Source organism: Podarcis melisellensis (genome assembly GCF_964234715.1).
Source record: "Podarcis melisellensis genome assembly, chromosome: 9".
NCBI lineage: Eukaryota > Metazoa > Chordata > Lepidosauria > Squamata > Lacertidae > Podarcis > Podarcis melisellensis.
The window spans coordinates 7,245,544-7,267,071 of NC_138541.1; the positions used below are offsets into that span (position 1 = coordinate 7,245,544).

The 21,528-nt window shown below is 42.6% G+C and overlaps 1 protein-coding gene across 3 annotated transcripts in view; it reads left to right on the forward strand.

Moving 5' to 3' along the window:
• Positions 1–21,528, forward strand: part of CTNNA2 (catenin alpha 2) — a 399,473-nt gene that overhangs the window by 321,709 nt on the left and 56,236 nt on the right. For all 3 annotated transcript variants that reach the window (XM_081924921.1, XM_081924922.1, XM_081924923.1), the window contains 2 exons: positions 116–316; positions 20,759–20,910. In XM_081924921.1, coding sequence (XP_081781047.1) covers positions 116–316; positions 20,759–20,910 — 353 coding nt within the window. The remainder of the gene's footprint in view (positions 1–115; positions 317–20,758; positions 20,911–21,528) is intronic.

Below are 21,528 nucleotides of genomic sequence, written 5' to 3' on the forward strand. Positions count from 1 at the left end.
AATTAGGATTTTGTTTGTGATCCATCTCTCAGCCTTGCTGCACAGACAGATCAAACTGTTCTTTGAAAGCAGCCACGCAGCAAACCTTCTGTCTTGTGTATCTGTGTGCGTGCAGAAAACCACATTCTGGAGGACGTCAACAAATGTGTGATTGCACTGCAAGAGGGAGATGTTGACACGCTGGACAGGACCGCAGGGGCAATCCGAGGCCGTGCAGCCAGGGTCATCCATATCATTAACGCCGAGATGGAAAACTACGAAGCTGGAGTTTACACGGAGAAGGTGCTAGAAGCGACAAAGCTGCTTTCCGAAACAGGTGAGTGCGGACAGCAAATGGCTCTTTTCTTTTTCTTTCCATTTAAGGACAATCAACAATCGGTTCTGTGACTTGTGGCAAACCTTGCATAGTGCTGCTTCCAACCCAGTCACCGCCACTACATGTTGAAGCATGTTTGATAGGTCTGAACCATGGGCAATCGGGCCTGGTCCCAGTGTTCAACCAAGTTGGGCACTCGCCATGACCCCAGGGTCTCAGAAAGGCCCATTACCAGCCAAACCTGGCTGTGCAAAGTTTCCTCACCAGGCCCCAGATGGCCATTTGGGCAGTGGGTAGGTGCTTCTGCTGTTGCTTTTGAAGAGGAGCCAAGCTCAGCACCCATCACCTTAATTTACGCAGAATGCAGTGCCTTATGGGCATTTAGATTTATGAAGTTTATAAAATCGTAGAGCTTATAGGCTAGGACAATACATTTGGGGTAAATTAAGCTGGTGAACAGTCACCGTTGATGGAACTCCATCTTAAATCATATTAAAAAGCTTCACCCCCTGCCTCCTCACCTCGAAGATGTTTCTCTGGGGAACCTGTAGCGAGGACAGTGAGTGGCATTTCTGTCATTGCTGTGGCGGCAGCAGCAGAAAAAAAGAATTGTATGGGGTAGGATTGTGTATTGTGGGACTGGGCCCCAGCAGCATCAATAAGCCCCCAGAAGTCTGGTACTGATCCTGTGTGCTATGTTCTCCATGGGTTTGGTATCTTGTTATGGAAATGGTTTGGGAAAGGTTAATGCCACCTGTTTCTTTCAGAGCAGCACGTGTGAAGTCAATATTTAATGGATTCTTAGTTGAGTTGTGAGTTGCTGCTCTCAGGAAACTAGTGTTTCATGCACCTCCTACATTTAGAGCATATGTCCCTACTGGTGGAGGAGTGCACCACCCCCGGCACAACGATCCCGGTGGGGTGCCATCGCGGCTGCCCCCCATGCTGGGCACCACGCCCCCGCAGGCGGCGTGTCATGCCCCCAGGATGTGCGCCACGCTCCTGCGGGTGGCATGGCACACCCCCAGGACGTGTGCCATGCCCTTGTGGAGCGGCGCACCACACCCCCGGGACGCACGTCAGCCATGCCCCTGCCTGCTCTCCACCACTGTATGTCCCCCCCCCAAAAAAAAAATACCCAGGAAACTGTAGTTTATCTCCCACAGAGCAACAGTACCAAGTACCCTTAACAAACTCTGGCTCCCCTGGTTCTCTGAGGAAAGCGGTGTTTTATATATATAGTTGAAAACCACTGCTGTAAGATATCCTGATTGCACCTCTTTAATTGGCTGGTGCAACTATGGGGAGCAGAGAACTATCCAACAGAGTGCCTTTCCGGGGTTGTGGACTACAACTCCCATCACTCCTGACCAGTGCCAGATTTACGTATAAGCTAAACAAGCTATATCGTAGGGCCCCACTCTCTTGGGGCCCCCAAAAAAATTAAAGGAAAAAAACAACTAGGTGTACATTTCCAAAATATAAGATAAAAAACAAATAAAATAAAACCTATCTACAGCAACAGCGTTTTGTGTTGTGTAGGCTTCTATGATGTAAGTAAGCCTGCTAGTCTGCTCCCTAAAATATCACAGGTTTGCTCATTTCTATATATAGGGTGCCTACTTTCTGTATGGACTAGTTGTAACAATTACTTTGATAAAATACATATTTTGTTATGTGCAAATGGCTTTAGATGCCTATTAAGTCCTTAAATTACCATATAGCATATATTCAACACACAAAAAGTGACAATTTGTTGTTGACAAAGAACAGTTGGACATATAAAGGGCCCCAGCTTAGGGCCTCATCAAAACTAAATCTGGCCCTGCCCCTGAACATTGACCATGCTGGCTGGTATTGATGGGTGTTGTAGTCCAATAGCATCAGGAGGGCTTCATATTGTCCAGCTGTATCAATATCCCTCTCATTCATGTCAGGGGAAGGAGGCAGTCCCATAAGCCCACAGAGGTGTGAGCATGGAATCTCCTTTTCCATTGCAGGGAGCAAGGAATCTTGCTTTTGCAGAAGATCTGCATATGCACCAGGATGTTCATAAAGCTGTGGATTAGGGCCTTTTAATTGCCTGTTAATAGCCAGTTAGCCCAGACAATGAAACCACCTAGAGGTGTGGACTGGTTTGTTTGTTTGTTTGTTTGTTTGTTTGTTTGTTTGTTTGTTTATTTAAAAAAACACCACACAAACTGATGAAATGTGCAGCAGGTGTGGATCTAAAATTCTCCAATGCAAATCCATTTGGGGATCACCAGCTAAGTATTCTCTCCATTTCCATTAGACCCTTCATTAATAAAAGGTGAGTGTTTGCTTAAAAAAATTTAAAAAATCATTTTGTATTCTGGCATGCTCAGTGTTCAGTAAAAAAAAAAAGACATCTATAATTGCTAAAATTTCAGGTCCAGCATTATGCAAAATTTTGCCTATTTGCTTTTCATAAAACTAATTCACAATGATAAAAACACAATAAACCAAATCTGCAGCAGACACATTAAATGGTTCCATGGCATATTTAATGTGCTCTTTAATAAAGCGTGAATTATAATAAAGTACTAACAGCCCTGTAGTAAATGTGTATTTGGCCAAGCCCCCTTTCAGGGTTTTTATGCAAAAAGAAAAAGGAAAAAGTTTAAAAGATCTAATTGCTGTGCTGTGCTGACATAGAGTGCCTAATTGCAGATGCCTGGTTTTCCCCCCAAAAAGTGCACGCTGTATTACATTGTTCATTTGCAAGACGACACAAGAGGGCTCTTTCCAGTATAGTTTGAGAAGTTATTTTCATACAATTGCATCAAGATCCCTTTGGCATGATAATTTTCCCTGCGTGCGGAAGCGAGTGTGCACGGAATGAATCCTGATGGAGCCACATACATGGTTGTTATCAGTGATGTTCTCGTTGTTTTGTAGTGTAGGTGGGACGAGGGAAGAGGCCAAAGGAGTGGAAGCTTCCTAGAATTTTGGCCAAATCTGCATACTCTAGATTCTGGGAATGATTTTAGCAGTTCTCCTGTTTAAACTGGAATTTGGGAGCAGGGGAACGCAAAGCAGAGGAACCATAAAGAGGGGAATTATCTCATTCCCAGTACAGAGGAGAGCAAGTAGCACAGTGAATGTAGAAGGTCCCAGAGTCAATCCCTTGCATCTCCATGTAGGACAGGCCATTCTACAATGCTGGACACCTGCTATCAGTCAGTGTAGCCAATACTGAGCTTGATGGAGCAATGGGTTGACCCACTGGAAGGCAGATTCTTATGCTCTGAAGTGAGTCTAAGTATATATTTATATTTGTATCTATATATCGTCTATATCTGTATCATCTAAATCCATACCTATATCTATTTCAACACTTCCTGTATTGAGAAGTTTTAAACATTTGACTTTTGATGATGTTTTTATATTTTGTTGGGAGCTGCTCAGAGTGGCTGGGGAAACCCATCTAGGGTATAAATAATAAAATTATTATTATTATTATTATTATTATTATTATTATTATTATTATTATCCCCTGCTCTCCTTTCTCTCTTTGCAACACTACAGCTGTGTCTGAGCCTTTCGCAATTTGTAACCTCTCTATTTGTTCCATAATTACTTTCTTCTCTTGCCTAGCTCTCATGAACAGCATATTAGGAGGCAAAAATGGTTACAGGTGCACTCTGTTAGGTGGGAGCTCCTATGCTGGATTTCATTGTTAATTGTCATCCTCTGGAGGAGCACTCAACAGTCTGGAAGCAAATTCACTTCCTCATCCGCTGTCCGTGAGGATGATCCCAGGTCTCTCTCACTGCACCACTGTCTCACAAGTACCCACTCCTTATTCACTCTGTGTGTTTCCTTTCCTTTATTTGTCAGCCTCCCCTCCCTGGTCTCTGTACTCCATTACTGAGCATTATGAGCAATTGACTACTCATTTGCTACAGTCTTCCATTATGGGACTCCTAAGAACATAGGAAGAGCCTGCTAATTCAGGCCAATGACCCATCATTTCCCACATCCTTTTCTCACAGTGGCCAACCAGGTCCTTGAGGAGAACCTGTGGGCAAGATTTGAGCACAGGATTACTATCCCCTCCTGTAGTTTCCAGCAACTGGTATTCAGAAGCATTGCCGCCTCCAACCATGGAGGCAGAGCTTAGCCATTGTGGCTGGTAGCCAGCAAGAGCCTTCGCAGCAGAGTGCATGGGGTTCCCAGGCAGTGCCCCATCCAGGCACTGACCGGATCCCAGAGCTGCTTAGTTTCAGCAAGGTTGGTACATCTGTCTCCATACCACATCCTTGAGACCACACCATTGAAGGACCCTGAGAGGTAAGACGGTCATCCAGCATGGCTGATTGGAAGGCTGGCTGCAAGGGGCTGGAAAACCAGGAAGGTATATTACTCTGCCTAATGGTAGGGCCAGCTGTCTTCTCCACCCCAGTTGCTCCTCGGCAAGCAAGCTATCCCTGTCAACTTCCCAGCTTTAATACGTAGTAAGACATGTCTGTAGTTAAATAACTCTGATATAACTCTAGCTTTCTATGAAGGAAATTTACCATAAATCAAATCACATTTCCGTAATTTGTGCATTCTTATCGCTAATATTCACTTTGCCATATATATATTAATGGTAAACTAATGACTCTTGATGCTGGGAGAATGCAAATAAATAAGTTGTTGCTGTTGCACAAGGCCAGATTCTGCTCTAGATGCTTAAACATCCTATTGTATTTGACCCGCATGTGGGTGAGACCATTTTGTACTCCATTTGCTTCCCCACTTTTTCTTTAATTGAACATTTATTCATTTTCAAATGAGGAGCTTTGGAAGATCTAGAGGGGAACAAATTTGAATGATAATAGAAAAGGGGAAACTGGGCACAGCCCTCTCTCATAATTATTATTTACACTTTCGCAGATCTCTTCAAGGAAAGCATCTGGATGTTGAGCTGGAAAAATCCACACAGCCTTGCAAAGTGCTATTTTTCCCCAGCTGTTTTTCTGGGGTTAGGCTAGGGTGTATTTTCTTCTCCTTCTCATTTGTGGAGGCATCCATGCTAAGGATATATATGGAGGAAAATAAATTCCTACCGCAGGGCAGGATAGCCTGAGTTCAAAGAACTCCAGATTTAACTAAAACCCTGAAATGAGAGCTGGGCTATATGCTACCGGTACATTGATCACACCAAAAGCCGCCACAAGTAAACAGGCTGTCATTTCACAAGAGGAGATTGACAGCCAGTAAACTGGGGCCGATGGTCCCCTTTCCCTGCCCAGTGTTCATCTCGGCTTATCCCAGGTCTCCTTTAGCAACTAATTTTCCCTGCTCCTCCCCTCCACCCCACCCCACCTAGGGACACTTAGCAGCTAAAGGAGAGATCACTGAAGATAACAGAACGGGCAAGAAGCCAAACAGTTCTGTGATCCCTGCCATCCTGGTATTGTCAGAATTTCCAGTAGCCTGAGTCTGGCTTACTCACCACCGTCATTTTATTATTTGTACCCACCCATCTGACTCTTACGATAATGAAGCAATGCTGCTGCAAAGTCCTAGTTTGAAAAGTAAACATGATGGGAATGTTGGGACTGCTGTGGGAAACAGAGGGACAGTCATTTCACAGTGCGAAGCACCGGAATTACCTCAGAGTGTAATATGAGATGTACAGGAAGTACAGGAAGTGTTTGTCACAACACTGCTGGAGTTTGGAGAAAGCAGTCATGTTTTTTGTAACGCTGCAAAGACAGAAATAAAGGCATGTAAATACGTTTCTGTCTATCTCTTTCCCCTGCCTGGGGGCGGGCAGGAAAGAGGGGTGTGTTCTTCTCACATTTGAGAAGAATCGCCGATCGAGACCTTGCCTGCACTTGCTGGGGAATGCAGCCAGGGAGGTCAACAGGGAATCAAGCCGGGTGCCTGGGACTGCTGCCAGCTTCTCCTGAGAAGGGCTTGAATTTCCCGACACTGACTGGGTTGCCCCAGCCCCTCTGGGGGGCTTCCAATATATACAAAAACAACTCCTTAACTGCCTCTCCTGATTCGAATGGAACAGAGAGGCAGACCTACCGTATTTTTCGCCCTATAGGACGCACTTTTTCCCCTCCAAAAATGAAGGGGAAATCTGTGTGTCCTATGGGGCCAATGCAGGCTTTCGCTGAAGCTTGGCCACAAGCTCGGGGGACAGCGGGGAGGCAGAGCGCCGACATCCTGCTGTTTCCCGACCTGGTTTGGATTCCCCGACCTGTTTTTTTTTAGGGGGGGAATAAAGGGGGGAATCCTTTATCCCCCCCAAAAAAAACCCCCCTAGGTGCATCCTATGGGCTGGTGCGTTCTATGGGACGAAAAATACAGTAGGTGTCATCAGCATGCAGACCCTCGCGCCAAACCCTGATGACCTCTCCTCACAATTTCATATAGTTGTTGAAGAGCATAGGGAACAAGAATGATCCTGCAGCACACCACACATCAGTTCCCACAGTTTTGAGCAAAAGTCCCCCATTGCTACCCTCTGGAAACAACCTCGGAGGTAGAAGCAGAACCAGGGCATGGCAATGACTCCCATTCTTACCCTCAGTGCCACTCAGTGCCACGGTCAGTGATGCTGAATGCCACAGAGATGTCAAGGAGACTCAATGGAGCTGCAGTCCCTCCATCCCTTTCCTAACAAAAATAATCAACCAGGGATTGAAATAGCACCAGGAGAGTTCTTATCTGAATTCGCAAAGATTGATTTCCCTAGTCAAGAGAGACATATCAAGGAAAATCCAGGGGTACTCAAGACGTTCCAGACAAGTGGAGAAATGGGAAGCATGATTGACTTATGCTCAAGATTGCACCAGCAAGGTAGGGCCACAGGAATATGCTCCTGGCAGCAGTGGTGATGTCAGTTAACAGGAGGAGCAAAGTTGGGGCTTCACAAGAACACTAGTAGTAGCAATGGATTGACTCTGCTAGTGCATCTCCACCCCCTGCAGCCTCCCCACTGCCTTGTTCTTTTCCCTCCTTGTAAATGACAATGACTTTGCAGCTGAGAGGCTATTGCTGTAGCTGCTGCTTACCAGGAAAGCCATTCCTGACCGTATCAGCCAAAATCTCAAAAAAGATTAAAATTTATATATCACCAATTGTCAAAAGGCCACAGGGCAGTTAAAGTAACATAACTACATAACATGAGATCAACTCAGTGCAAACAAGCAATATGGTTACTTCCTTCTGAATAATAAGGGAGGGGGGAGCCAAAAGGGTGTCTCTCTTTTCACCTCTCTGCTTGCTTGAAATGTCTGAAGCACCTCTGGGGTTCCCTTTATGGGGCAGGGGAGGGCCATGCTATAGCTCCTCCCCTCAAGACCTCACCCCCTCTGATGAAGAAAAAGAAAGGGTTGCGTGACTGCTAGGCTGAAAAGGGGTTGCATAGGAATGGAACTGTAAGATGAAAAGGATGCAAATGTGTAACTGAATACTATTTAGGAGGCTTTTTTGTTTTTAAGATTAGGAAAACATCACTAGATTGGGGAGATGTGTAGTCGGAGGAAGAAAGCAGAGGTAAATAGAATCAAGACAGTTAAAACATGCCTCTTGAAAAGTGCATTTTCTTTTCATCTTCAAAATTTGTGGGTTCCCTCCCTCCCCATAATGTGTTTATATCCTTTCTGTGTTTAATGGAATATTTGGGATTTCTCCCTCTCTGATCCCTGCCCAATAACATAATGGAAGCCACTGCATGTGTTCTTGGACTGTCTATAGCCTCAGCTGATCCCATCCCTGTTCCTCAGTGTCTCTGGCATCAACATTAGTGACTGTTCACACGCTGCAGATAAAACTTCCTTAAAGTGCTCTTGTCTCATTACAGTCCCCCTTTAAAAAAATAATGCACGGCACTTGATTACCGCTTTATGCCAGCCATGAAACCGCAAAGATGCATAAACTCAAATATTTGTGCATTTCAGTGAGACTAAATTGCATCCTCTTAATGAGACAGAATAGAACTCTTAAGATATTCTGACATCTCTTGAATTTCCCCTCCTGTAATTATACACAATGCCAGTTTTCTTTCAACCCCAGCTTAAATGATTTGAATTGCAGGCTACATGTTAGGTGGACCTGGCTTTGTGCTCTTAAATTTCCATTTATTCAGATGTATGTCACTCATATTAATAGTGAATGGTTCCGCCTGTCAATTTTTGTCATGGTCTGCTGGGCAATAAAGCAGCTAATTTGCTACTGTGTTCCCCCTTCCCCAAAAGTCAGCCACTTCTATTTAACATACAGCAACGTGTAGCATCACTGTTATAATTTCTATAGCTGTAAAACAGAGTTGATATATCTTGGACTTTACAAATCCTAAATGTGCTTCTCTAACCAACATTCAGAGAGGCTCGTGAAACTAAGGCCCAATATCTTTATGCTACTGCTGTAGCGGAAGAGGAAGGGAAAACTGGGGAAAATTAGCCTCATAAGAGATAGCAATGAAGGTTGGGGTGAACCAGGCAACGTCTTCAACTTCCTGTATAATTCAGCTGAGAGGGAAAGTGCAAGGAATGATTCAAACCCCTTAAACTTTCCTTTCTTGTTGGGGCTGCCTGTGAGATGCAGTCTTAAGGATTCTGATCCAGTTGAGTCAGGCTACAAATATGATCAGGCTAATGGATAGCTGGGCTCCAAGATCTCAACTGATCGGATGTGGCACAATCAAAAGGGATGGAAAGGTTGTCAAAAAATCATCTGTGCAAATCGTCAGTGCCCACCACATCAGTTTTGCAACACATTGAACATACGCTGACAAGCAAGTGGAATATTTTTTGAGATGCAGCTGCAAAAGAAAAAGAAAGAAAGGCTAGTGCTGTTTTAGGCTTCATCAACAGAAGTCTAGTGTCCAGGTCAAGGGAAGTAATAGTCCCATTCTATTCTGCCTTGGTCAGACCACACCTGGAATACTGTGTCCATTTCAGGCCCCACAATTTAAGAAGGATGTTGACAAGCTGGAATGTGTGCAGAGGAGGGCAACCAAGATGATCAAGGGTCTGGAAACCAAGCCTGATGAGGAACTGTTGAGGGAAATGAAGAGAAGCTGCAGCAGAGAGATCACACAGGGCTCTGCAAGCTCTTGCGAGAGATCTCTGTAACACTCGTGTTCCCGCTTCTCCTCACTTCTACAGTATTGGCAGTGGCAGTAGACAGGCAAATTAGTGGGATCTGCCACCTTAGGATCCCAGCAGGATCCCACTGCCGGAGGCAAGTGCCTCAGTTGGCCTAGTGCTAAGGCTGGCTCTGCTTATCTTTTCTTTTCATATGTGATTTATTAATTTGAAGAATTCCAACCTAAAAAATCACCCAGCCTAGCAACTTCCTACGTCATTTAATGCCTCATTGTGGAAGACCATTGTGTTAGTGAATGTAGTTATTCAATAGGCCCCAATGCAATCCAAAGACACATGTAGCTGAGAGACTTAATTCTGTGCAAGGTGGAATGACAATGGCAAAATCCCTATTCAAAATGGCGTTGATTATCTTAAGAGAGGGATAAATCAGCATGCATTCTGAAAGGTTAAATCATGCTTCTCTTAACAGCCAGAATTGTTGTAATGAAAGTGTGCTTTGCAAAGGAAGAAGAAAAAAATAACAGTACAGTGCCATACAAAATAAGAATGTGTGGGCATAATTGAATATGTTTCAAAAGATTTTCCACATAGTCTGTCACGAGTTTATTTTTGGAAAACCTCTGATGAAAGGTAAAATATATAAATACAAAAACACCTTTGATGGATTAAGTCCTGCTTAAAGAGATAGGGAACCAAATATAAATCAAGCAGGAGAGGATTTATCCTGCAAGAGCCTAGAGATTGGTAATACGGCTAGCATTGTGTGCTGCAATTAATGAACAGGCACAGAGCAAAGAAGACGAATTCATCAAAAGACAATACATCCCGGGATACAATTAACAGAAATGGCTTTTAGAATGGCTGCAATACAAGGTCAAAGAGCAGTTACTAGCCTACCCTGTTTTAATAGCAGTGCTTTGTACCAGCTTTGTCTCATATGCCAGCTTCAGCCATATCCAGATAATCACCAGTTGGCCAATGTAGTATTATTATTATTATTATTATTATTATTATTATTATTATTATTATTTTATTAACTTTTTATTGGTTCTACATATATTCACATTACGTAACACCATATCCTCTTATTTTATCTCTTTGGCTCAACTGAGCCTAACGACTTCCTCCCATCTAATGGTTTACAAAATTAAACTTTGCATTTTTACATTTTGCTTCGTTTCCTATCCTTGTTATATCATTACCTAAAATATTATATTACTCAACCCAAATAGGTAGCAATTTCACCTTACAAATCTTCAGATAACCCTGCTAATGATGTTAATTGCTTACAGTTGTCTTTCAAATATAATATAAATTTGTTCCAGTCCTTTTGGAATGCTTGGTCTCGCTGGTTCTGGATTTTTCCCGTCAGTTTCGCCAGTTCTGCAAAGTCCAACAGCTTCCTCTGCCACTCTTCTTCTGTTGGTAACCCCTGTTGTTTCAATCTTTGGGCTAACAAAATTCTTGCTGCAGTTGCTGCATATAAGAACAATTTTTTATCTTGTCTCGGTATCTCTCTACCCACTATCCCCAATAAAAAAAGCTTCTGGTTTTTTAACAAAAGTGTTTTAAAACATTTTCTTTAGCTCATTATATATCATTTCCCAGAAGGCTTTCCTCAGCATGGGTCCTTCGTTTCTTTGTTAACTGCACATTTAACTCATCATTATCTATAATCTTTGTAGCATATGGCATTGCAGAAGTTAATCAAAGCGTGTCAAAGATTTTGTATGGGAACAGTGTTCTTTTAAATATAATATGTATATATCCCATTCTTTGTTAAACTTTTGGTTTGTCTGGTTCCTAATTTTTCCCGTCAATTGTACATGGTCAAATAATTTCACCTTGCCATTCCATTTTAGTTGGTATTTTATCTCCCTTCCACCATTTGGCTATCAGCATTCTCGAGGCAGTTGGCCAATGTAGACCACGCAGTGCTAACCTCGAGACCAGTTGCTGCAATACACTTTATTTGGCCCTGCCTTTGAGCCTGGTCCAAAAGTGCCAGCTGTTTCAGGATGCAGGGGCTAGACTGCTGATGGGAGCAGACAGAAAGCAGAATATGACAGCATTGTCTTCACTGGCCGCCCATGCAGAATACCTTCAGGGCAGCCTAACTCCTTGTATCCCAGATTAAGCATCATGAGTTGTCTCATGTTTCCGAGGCCCAAATCCCTTCAGTTAGAAGTTGAGCATTTTTTTGTCTCTGGCCCCACCCTGTGGAACCCTCTTCCAGCAGAGATTCAGTAGACATTCTCACTTTTGACTTTTAGGCATCTCTTGAAGACCCATTTCTTTGCCCTTTTAGCAGGCCTTATCCACTGCTTATTTTTGATTAGCCATTCAAGTTTATCTGCATTTTTTGGACTATATAATAGGATTTTAAGATTGCTGTCATGCTGCAGTTGGCTTATCACTACGTAAGGAAACGCTGCATGCATTTACAACTCAAATTATAATATTTATTTATTTATTTATAGTGATTTATCTATCAGAGTATTTAGAAAGCACCAGTTCATATCATATCTCTATCTATCTATCATCTATCTATCTATCTATCTATCTATCTATCTATCTATCTATTTGTTATATAATAAAATCATTAAAACACCATAAAATCATAAAATACAAATGACCCACATCAAATCAAATTAATTCTCTAAAACACCAAAGATGTTTTCAGCAGGCGGCATATCAGAATTTGTAGGTTCCTGTCTGATTTCAGTAGGAACAGTGTTCCATATTACTGGTGCCACCATGCTAAAAGCTTTGGTGCATTATTTTATTTATAAGAATATGTATAAATAATATAGTTAAAGAATGAACAGTTGTTCAGCTCAAAATAAAGCACATAAAACACAGACGGGGGAGGGGGAGATATAATGAGGGAGAGGAAAAGGGCACAGGAAAGTTAGATCTCTCAGGCTCATTCCTGCAGGATCAGGCCAGATGTACATTTTGCAGAGTCAGGATTAAGAGTGAAGAGCCAGTGACAAAGTGCGAGCAGGAAAAAGACTCGCTGTTAAGGCTTATGCTCCAGTGTAAGAGCCGTCAGGTCTGACAAGCTGTATCTAGTGCAAGATGAAAACTTGGTCTGTGGCCAAAGTGCTTGCTCTGTCAGCCAGTGAGTCAAGGAAGAAGCATGGATACTGGCACAATACATGAACCACATCAGATCTGGAGGTGGGGACTGTCTTACAAGGTGTTTCTGTTGACAAATCACTCCGTTTCTGCCCTTGTCCCTATACGGTGCTAGCTTGGTTCTCAAACAATTTGGGACCCAAACACTGCAAACCCAGAAGTAAGTGTTCCGGTTTGCGAACTCTTTTCGGAAGCTGAATGTGCTCCGTTTTGAGCGTTATGCTTCCGATTTGAGTGCCACACTTCTGTTTTGAGTGTTACACTGAGGCCTGTCTGTTTTTGCTATTTATTTTGCATTTTTGTCTTTGCGACTCTCATTTTTTGTTTTTGTAACTGTGTGGAAGAACCCAGATCAGCTACTGATTGATTGATTGTGTGACTGCAGTACATTGTTTATTGCTTTCATTTTATGGATCAGTGGTCTCGTTAGATAGTGAAATTGCTGTTTTAGGGGTTGTTTTTAAAATCCATTTTGCATTACTTTCTATGGGAAAGTGCACCTTGGTTTTGGAACGCTTTGGTTTTGGAACGGACTTCTGGAATGGATTAAGTTTGAGAACCAAGGTACCTCTGTACAGTATAACTCAGGGATGGGGAACGTCAGACTTCTGGGTCTCTGGGCTTCTCCATTCAGCCTTGGCACTCTCCCCATACCATACCTCCTCCCTAGCTACACATCTCCCCAGGCCACACCCATTTCTGGCTCTGCTTTGCATCCTCTTTGAGTGCTTGTGCCTGGCTGGAATATGTCCTTGAACTTTGATAATGCTTCTCATTGGCCATAATGGAGGAAAACATATGTACGTGTTTGCAACTAGCAACAAAAATAACATTCAGGTTTGCTGCTCTGCCTCCATTTGTCTCCGGCCCTGCTGACCATGGAGGGTTATCCAGAATGGAATGTGGCCTTTGTGGAACCTAAATATTATTATTATTATTATTATTATTATTATTATTATTATTATTATTACTACCCCACTCATCTGGCTTGGTTTCCCTATCCCTGGTGCTACATTTTTACACCGTTTTGAAAACCCATGCAAATTATTATCAAAATGGGGAGGACCTTTTACATGGCATAATTGTTTTTTGTGAAGTGCACCCTCTTCCCTGTTTCAGCTCAGCCCTGATATGGTTGATAATTCCATAGCTAATAAAATATAAGCTGGGAACAAAAATTTGCTCTGAGATCCCTTATGGGCTTCATTGTGGACCAGGGATTTGAACCTGGACCTTGCAGTGTGAGATTTAGCAGGAGTTTCCAGCATGGTTTGACTTTAGAATGCTTTCAGGACATATTTTGAAGTGAGATTTGATATTTGCAAAGATTGCTTTTTGAAATAATCCTGCGGGCACATATCCTTGGAGGAAATATGAACTTGTAGGCTTGTATGTAAGTTTTCTGGTGATATTCCCATGAGCTGGAGAGTGGAGGAGTAAGGATTATAAGTGGAGTGGATGGGGAAGAGATTCTGAACAAGGAGAGGTGCAACAAACTGAGGCTATTTATTCTGGGAAAAGGCGAATAAGAAGAAAACCCGGGAGAGGCACACAGGGGCACAACATGTGCGAACATTTGCATATGCCTTTGTTATTGTTCAGATTCTCCCTGAAAACTCTGAAGGTCTAAACTGACTCTTCAAAACAAGGAGCAAACAAGGAATTTGTCTCCAGATGCTTCAGCGCTAAGTTTGAAAAGTGCACTGAAAGTTGATGACATTCACAACACATCTCTCAATCACTGCCTTTTAAGTGTGTGTGCAGTTTATATACTACACACACACACAAAATCTTTTTACAGAAGCATGCAAACACAGAGAAACAATTTGCCTTGCAGATCGGTGAGACTCCATTTTGAAGGCCAAGCTAGGAATGTAAAGTTCTTGGATGCCACACAGAAGTATATCAATTGCTAGTTTGCCAGTCTCCTACTAAGGCATTTCCACAGGAGTTGAAGCAAATGATTCAAAATGTACCTGGTTTAGAGTATAATTCTATGTTTCTAGGCTAATCTGTGCCCCTGCCCAGATGATGATGGATTCCAGTGCCCTTCAGCCCCAGCCAGCTGGACCAGTGCTCAAGGATGACAGGACTTGTATACACTTCAACGAAATCTGGAGAGCACTGGGTTATCCATCCCAGTTCTAGGCATTCTTAATCTAAACCCTGCATATTGTCAAACTAGTCAAAAGTGCACTCTCAATTCTTCCTTTGCATCCCCGACTTGAATTCAAGAAAGGGACATTTGAATTCAATCTGAACTGAAGAGGAAGGATTTAAGTATGTTCTCCTAGCCCTTTCCTTTGAGGCTGGCTCACTTGATGTCAGGTGATTGACAGATGAGCAGCCTCAACCTCACTGCTGCTACACCCGTCCCCCCCCCCCCACATCTCCCGGTAAGCAGCAATGACACAACCCACCAGAGATCAGATTAGCGCCACCGCCCCATCATGTCCCCTCTAGTGGCTGCTAACTATCCTCCATGAATTTCTATAATCCTCTTTCAAAGCCATCTAGGATAATGAACAGCACCATATCCTACAGCAGTAAATTCTGCAATTCACAGTTAATTGCAGTTAATTATGCCTTGTGCGCAGAAGTGTTTTATTTTCTTTATCCTGAATCAATTGACGGTGAATGTTCCTAGGTGATCCTCAGTTAATTGATGAGAGAGGCAGAAAAATGAAACATAAACATAATATCTGGTCCAACGTACCTGTTGGAGAATTACAGAAACCACTGGAATTTCTGACAAAGCACTGTTGCCCAAATCTAACCAGGACGTATCTACCAAATCGCTAACGTGAAAACTGCTGAAATAGCTAACTGTCTCTCATGGGACTGTATTTATAGTGAAATTTGTTGAACCCCAGAAGGACTTGTATATCAATTTCCAATTGGCAAGATTTTGAATGTTTGTGATATATATGTGGATGTTGAATGCATACTAGATTAATTGCCAGTGCCAAATCGTGTAATACTGTTATGGCACTACTGTTAAAAGCATGCTTTCTTTTAATTATGCCCATAACAATCAGGCTCAAAATGTTGGAAATTAGCCACACAAAGCCTTTTATATCAGATTTAAATGTAATAAAACTTGCATGAAATATTTAGAATCCTCTGGCATGGAATTTACCATCCTCATAGAATGAGACTTTGCCAAACACTCCAAGCTTAATAAAATGCCATGTTTAATTCTTCATTTTTCCCATTATAATTCAGAAACGAAGGCATCCCCCCCCCATAAAAGAACTCTGTGGTCTTGATAACCAGTTGGGTCATTTTCAGTTTCAAATAATTACATTTCCATGTGGGCAGTGTTGTGTTGCCAGAGATGAATTTTTTCCTCTTTGGAAAGTGCCAGTTTGAGCAGAAAAAAATTCATTCTGAATTGATACAAATAGCTCTGAAATCTGTTGTTGCTTGTATGCTAGTTTCCCTTCAACATGATTTGTATTCTCTTGGATTTGGGTTTTTCCATTTACCTTTGGGTGTTTCTTTTGATCATATCTATATCATTGCCATTAATAATTATATTTATCAATTGCCTCATGTGTAAGCAAGCCTCTGGATGATATACAATGACATAAAAAGCAAAAGCAAACAATTTAAAAACACAGCAAAATACAAACTGTTCAGAATAAAACTAACCAACAGCAACAAATGGTTTGCCACCTTGGCTGCCTTTGCAGAAAGGACAAGTAGAATGATTAACTCAATCATCACAGTCCTATAAAATCCATGGTTGAATCCGACTAAGGCCTGCTACAGTCCATAGAAGATTGCAATGGGTCTCCTTTGAGTAGAGCTTAAGCCAAATGCAACTCTAAAAACTCCACTGTGAAGGCTCAAACTCACCCAGCTGGTGAAACAGACTAAAATTAGACAGTATTAAATATCATTAAAGTGTTCTAAGAGGTGTTTAAAAGCCTGGCAGAAAAAGGAGGTTTTTCTTTTGGCACCCAAAAAACACTGTGGTAGCCAAGCCTCTTTTTAGGGTCCTCATTCCACTGGCTGGTAGTTAAGAGCGGGTGTGATATAAATAGCAATATGATGGAGCACCTTCCTCGGGGTTGTAGCCCATAATAGTCCTACTCAGAGTGGACTCATTGCAAGGACTGACTGTTGTTGACTGTTGATTGTTTTCAGTGGGTCTTCTCAGCGCTTAGTTGGCTACAATCCCATATCTTTTATGGTCACTTTTAATTTGTGGTGTAAAAAGTTCCAAATTATGTATATTATCTGTTTTATACATTGTGTGCTTAAATGTCACTTAGATCAATTTATGCATATATATATATAGAGAGAGAGAGGGGGGGGGGTTCCAAACAGAATAAATTGGCCACATCACTGTGATCACCTGTGAGCTCCCATTGTTCGGTCCCAGCTCCTGCCCACCTAGCAGTTCAAAAGCACGTCAAAGTGCAAGTAGATAAATAGGTACTGCTCCGGTGGGAAGGTAAACGGTGTTTCCGTGCACTGCTCTGGTTCGCCAGAAGAGGCTTAGTCATGCTGGCCACATGACTCAGAAGTGTCTGCGGACAAACGCCCGCTCCCTCGGCCTATAGAGCGAGATGAGCGCACCAGAGTCGTCCGCGACTGGACCTAATGGTCAGGGGTCCCTTTACCTTTACCTTTTCAGGCTTGTAGGGTAGTGGCACCAGTGACTCAAGTCTCGGTCATTTTCCTATTTGTTTATTTTTCTTTTAATTAATTGGTAGAACACTGAGTCGCAAAGCACCCTTCTATATTATCGTAAAATCAAATATACAATTTGTTCTGTGTTTTATGGCTTTAATGATTTCATTGTACACGGCCGTTGCATGTTGATGAAACTGCCATTTGTAAATACTCAAATAAAGAAATGAAGGAGGGGAATATATTCAGATTAAACCCTTTTTGGAGGGGGCGGGGGGCGTTTCAAATGCTGGTTTTCATGCCCTGCATTGTTTCAAGTTGTTGCACTGCATAGAACGTAGAAGCATTTAAAGTGCACATTTTCCCATGCATATTTCCAGGGTACTAGCAGAGCTCTCACGCTGCATCAAGTAAATAATCCCTTTAAAATATTCAGTGCTTTAGTCTCTTATTGCTGTGCCTTGGGCTGCAATTTCCCTGGTCTTCTGCATATGGCCGAGCTAGAAGGCCATAAAGCACATGGGGCCATAAAACATGTGGAACTTGTCCCTCCCCAACCGGTTTCTGCTCTGCTCTTTGATTTCCGTGAATCTTCAGTGCTTGGATCAAAGCTGATGTTAGACCAAAAGTGCCTGTTGTGGCTGGTTGCTGTGTCTGGAGAACAGAACATTAATGGGGCCACGAGGGAAGAGAAATGATACGTTGTCTACAGTTACTATACATATTAAAACAAAACAAAAATGGAGAATAATTTGGTGCACTCTTCCCACCTTGGATCAAATCTATGCTTCCAGGTGCCATAAGAAAGCTGCAGAGATAGTGCAGGATAGTGCACACCCTTTCAGCTTCTGCCTTCTGGAAGAAGGTAGAGGGTTATAAAGACTAGGATTAGCCGCCTGAGAAACAGTTTCTATCCAAATGCGATTTTGGTTTTAAATGCAGTGTAAGGAGTCTCTATGGGAGTATATTGTATTTTAAAAATGGGCTATCAGAGTTTTTAGGGGGCTAACCAGGTTGGAATAGCTGGGATAGCAGGCGTGTTGGTTTTGAATGTCTTATGTAGTTGGGTTTTTTTCAAGTTCTTTGTTCTGTATGGGACAATGACAATAAAGATTATCGTATCGTATCGTATCGTAGATGACCCTTGGGGTTTATTCCACCTCTACATTTCCTTGATTCTATTAAAACTCTGCCAGCTGCAGGTAAGTTCAGGAATTTGTAAAAGTGTGCCGACCTCTCCCCACCGCTCTTTTAGGTAGCCCCTTTCCAAAATGGCAGGTGTCAACACGCTGAGCACACAGACTAAGAAGGCAGCGCCGGGAAAGATGTGCCCACTGAGGCATTATAAAGTATGTCAGCAGAGAGAGGAAGGCTGGCAAAATTAATTTCATTTTGGATAGATTAAGTCCTGTAGCAGGCTTTACTCCAGTGAGTCATGTTCGGAGCATAACATTTAATGTAAGAGCTGCTCCTGCCAAACTGTGCACAAAGCAAGTGTCTCAAATCATGCAAAGAGCTCAGTAATGTGAAAGGAGGGGGATCAAAGTTGCTGCCACTTCGTTCTTCCAAACATAAAGGAACAGCACCCTGCCCCCAAACAACCGTATTGTCTTTTAAAGAATGCAAAGTGTGCTTCGGGGGTATTTTTTCACTCCAAAAAACAATAATTGAATACACATTATCGTCACTTCTAAATATGTTAGCACCATAACCTGATCATTAAGATAATGCGACTTTTGAAAAGCATTTATTAAAGAGCATATCAGGGGAGGTAAAAGAGGTTCATTATGTAGGCCTCTCAGCTGCCAGCTCGGCCTGTAAAGTCTTTATACCAGCATCATTCTCATCACGGTTTTCGGGATTTTTAAAATCCCCTTTTATTGCATCCTGCACAACTTAAGTTTCCGGGGGGAAGGGGAAGTGGGCAAAAGAAGTTGGATGAATTAAGAAACGGGAGAATGTAGAGGGAACCTGGGTGCATCTCAGAAAAAGAAGGGACGTGGTTCCGTGGTAGAGCATCTGTTTTGCATGCAGAAAGATTCAGGTTCAATCCCCAATGGATTCAGATTCAGGTTCAGTCCCCAATGGGAGAGGATCTGCCTGGAGCCCCAGAGAGTCTCTGCACAGTCAGTGTAGACAACACTGGACTGCACTGGTTCCCCCACACAGAGTATACTAATGCTGGACATCAGCCCTGTGTGCAAACAAGTTCCTGTCCTTACGATCCCCATTTTCACACGATTGTTCATTGCTATTAGCATTTCTGTGCAAGTCAGCAGAGAAGTCTTCTAAGATTTGTGTGTGTGTGTTTTCCAGCTATGAAAAAGCCAGAGCAAGGGTATATATTGCTGAAATAAATATTGAATGTGACCATTATTCATATATTCATAAACTATGTATGCATGCCCCAACCATTAATATTGGGAACTGCTCACGGATAACCATTAGCATCTTTCATGCTCTACACACTGCTGGAAATAAGAAACTGGTGGGTCTTCCATGTACTTCTCGTGCATCAGGGTTCATTGTTGTAAGGAACAACCGTCGTCCTTGTTCATGGCGAGCTACGCTGTGGTTTGTTAGTTAAAATGACAGTGGGCAGTGGGTTTCTTGGCTCATTTTTTCACAAATTAAGACAACTGTGTTCTGTAAGTTCAAATTGTCATTTTACAGACATGATATGGAGTAGCCAAGATGACTATTGTTCAGTTCAATAAAAACAGCCTCCGGCCTGCCTACCTGCAGTTTTCGCTTGGCATGGTTTGTGACAGTGTACAGTAAATTGCTTTTCTTTTTTTACATGGCATGGACGTTGACAAACAGAAAACTGTAGCAGAGGTAGCAATATTAGTATTACTATTATCCACCACCACATTACGTACCTTTTAACTTAACTTATTTAATTTTAGATAATAAAATTATGAACTACAGGCTGTACTGATCCAATCTAAACTAAAACAGCCACTCGCCACAACAGCCCTGTGAGGTAGTTTAGGCTGAGAGGCAGTAACTGACCCAAGGTCACCCAGGGAACTTCAGGACCGAGTAGAGATTTGAACCTTGGTCTGCCAGGTCCTAGTCTGACACTCTAACCACTACACTTCATTGTCTCCCTGAGTCAAGCCCTTCTACTTACTTGGCATCTCTATGTCATTTTAAGGTTCTCAAAACACTTTGCATACATTATGTCAACACCCTTGACAGGATTAGCACCCCCATATTACAGATTGGAGTAGTGAGGCTGAGAGAACAGTCTCACTTGACATAGGAGTTGTAGCTATTTGGGATCATTTTTTTTCCCTGACTTGAAGCCACGCCATCATAAGTTTGCAAGTTCTTTGTCACGTAGACTCTGTGTTGATAGAACAAGAGGTTGTTTCATTCCCCTCAGAGAACCACACACCTCTCCCCTGTTGGTGTGAAACTCTTCGGCAAAGTTCCCTGTTTCCTGATTTCTGCGGCAGCCGCTAATTCCGGGCCTGCTGGAAAGTACTGAAGCCCAAGGGCAAGGAAGGGAGGGAGTGCGGAATACATGAAAGGCAGCCTGTGTTCTCACAGCTTTTCATTTGGTTTAATCTAGTTATGCCACGTTTTGCCGAACAAGTTGAAGTCGCCATTGAAGCCCTGAGTGCGAACGTCCCACAGCCGTTTGAAGAGAACGAGTTCATAGACGCCTCCCGCTTGGTTTATGATGGAGTTCGCGACATAAGGAAAGCTGTTCTGATGATAAGGGTACGTAAAGCACCGGGGGAAATGAAGTGGCTTGGACCTAGAGGGGACGTATCATGGCAGGCAGAAGGGATATGAGAACAATTTGGCATTCGCATGGTGCTGTCATCCGCGAGGTTCGTTGGGCGCCAGAATAAACGTGGAGCAGAGATGGCAGATTAAGTTTGTGTGTGAAATCTCTCTCACTAAAGAAAGAAAGAAAGAAAAAGGTTTAATTTGTTTGATTATTGCATTTGTGTTTCTTCTTCCATCACAGCTGTGTTTTGTCTTACAACAACCCTGTGAGGAAGATCGAGATGAGAGGGAATATCTTAAACCAGGAGCCTCATGATGAGATGCTCTCTTTTGTGGACTATTAGGCTCATCCAGACTTCCCTTTGCACTGTGCTTTCCAGACCTAGGTCTTTACTTTAAAGCTACATGTCCAAGCATTGGGGTATTTTTTTGTCCCAGAGCTTTCCCTGGGAAAGCCCGTGTTTTATCATTGAATTGGAGCAAACAGTAATCCATGGTAAACCTAATTGCCATTTGCTCTGATTCAACGGTGAATGGTAGGTTTTCCTGGGGAAAACAACAGGACAAAAACAATAAGGCTTAGACACACAGCTTTAAAGTCCAGGC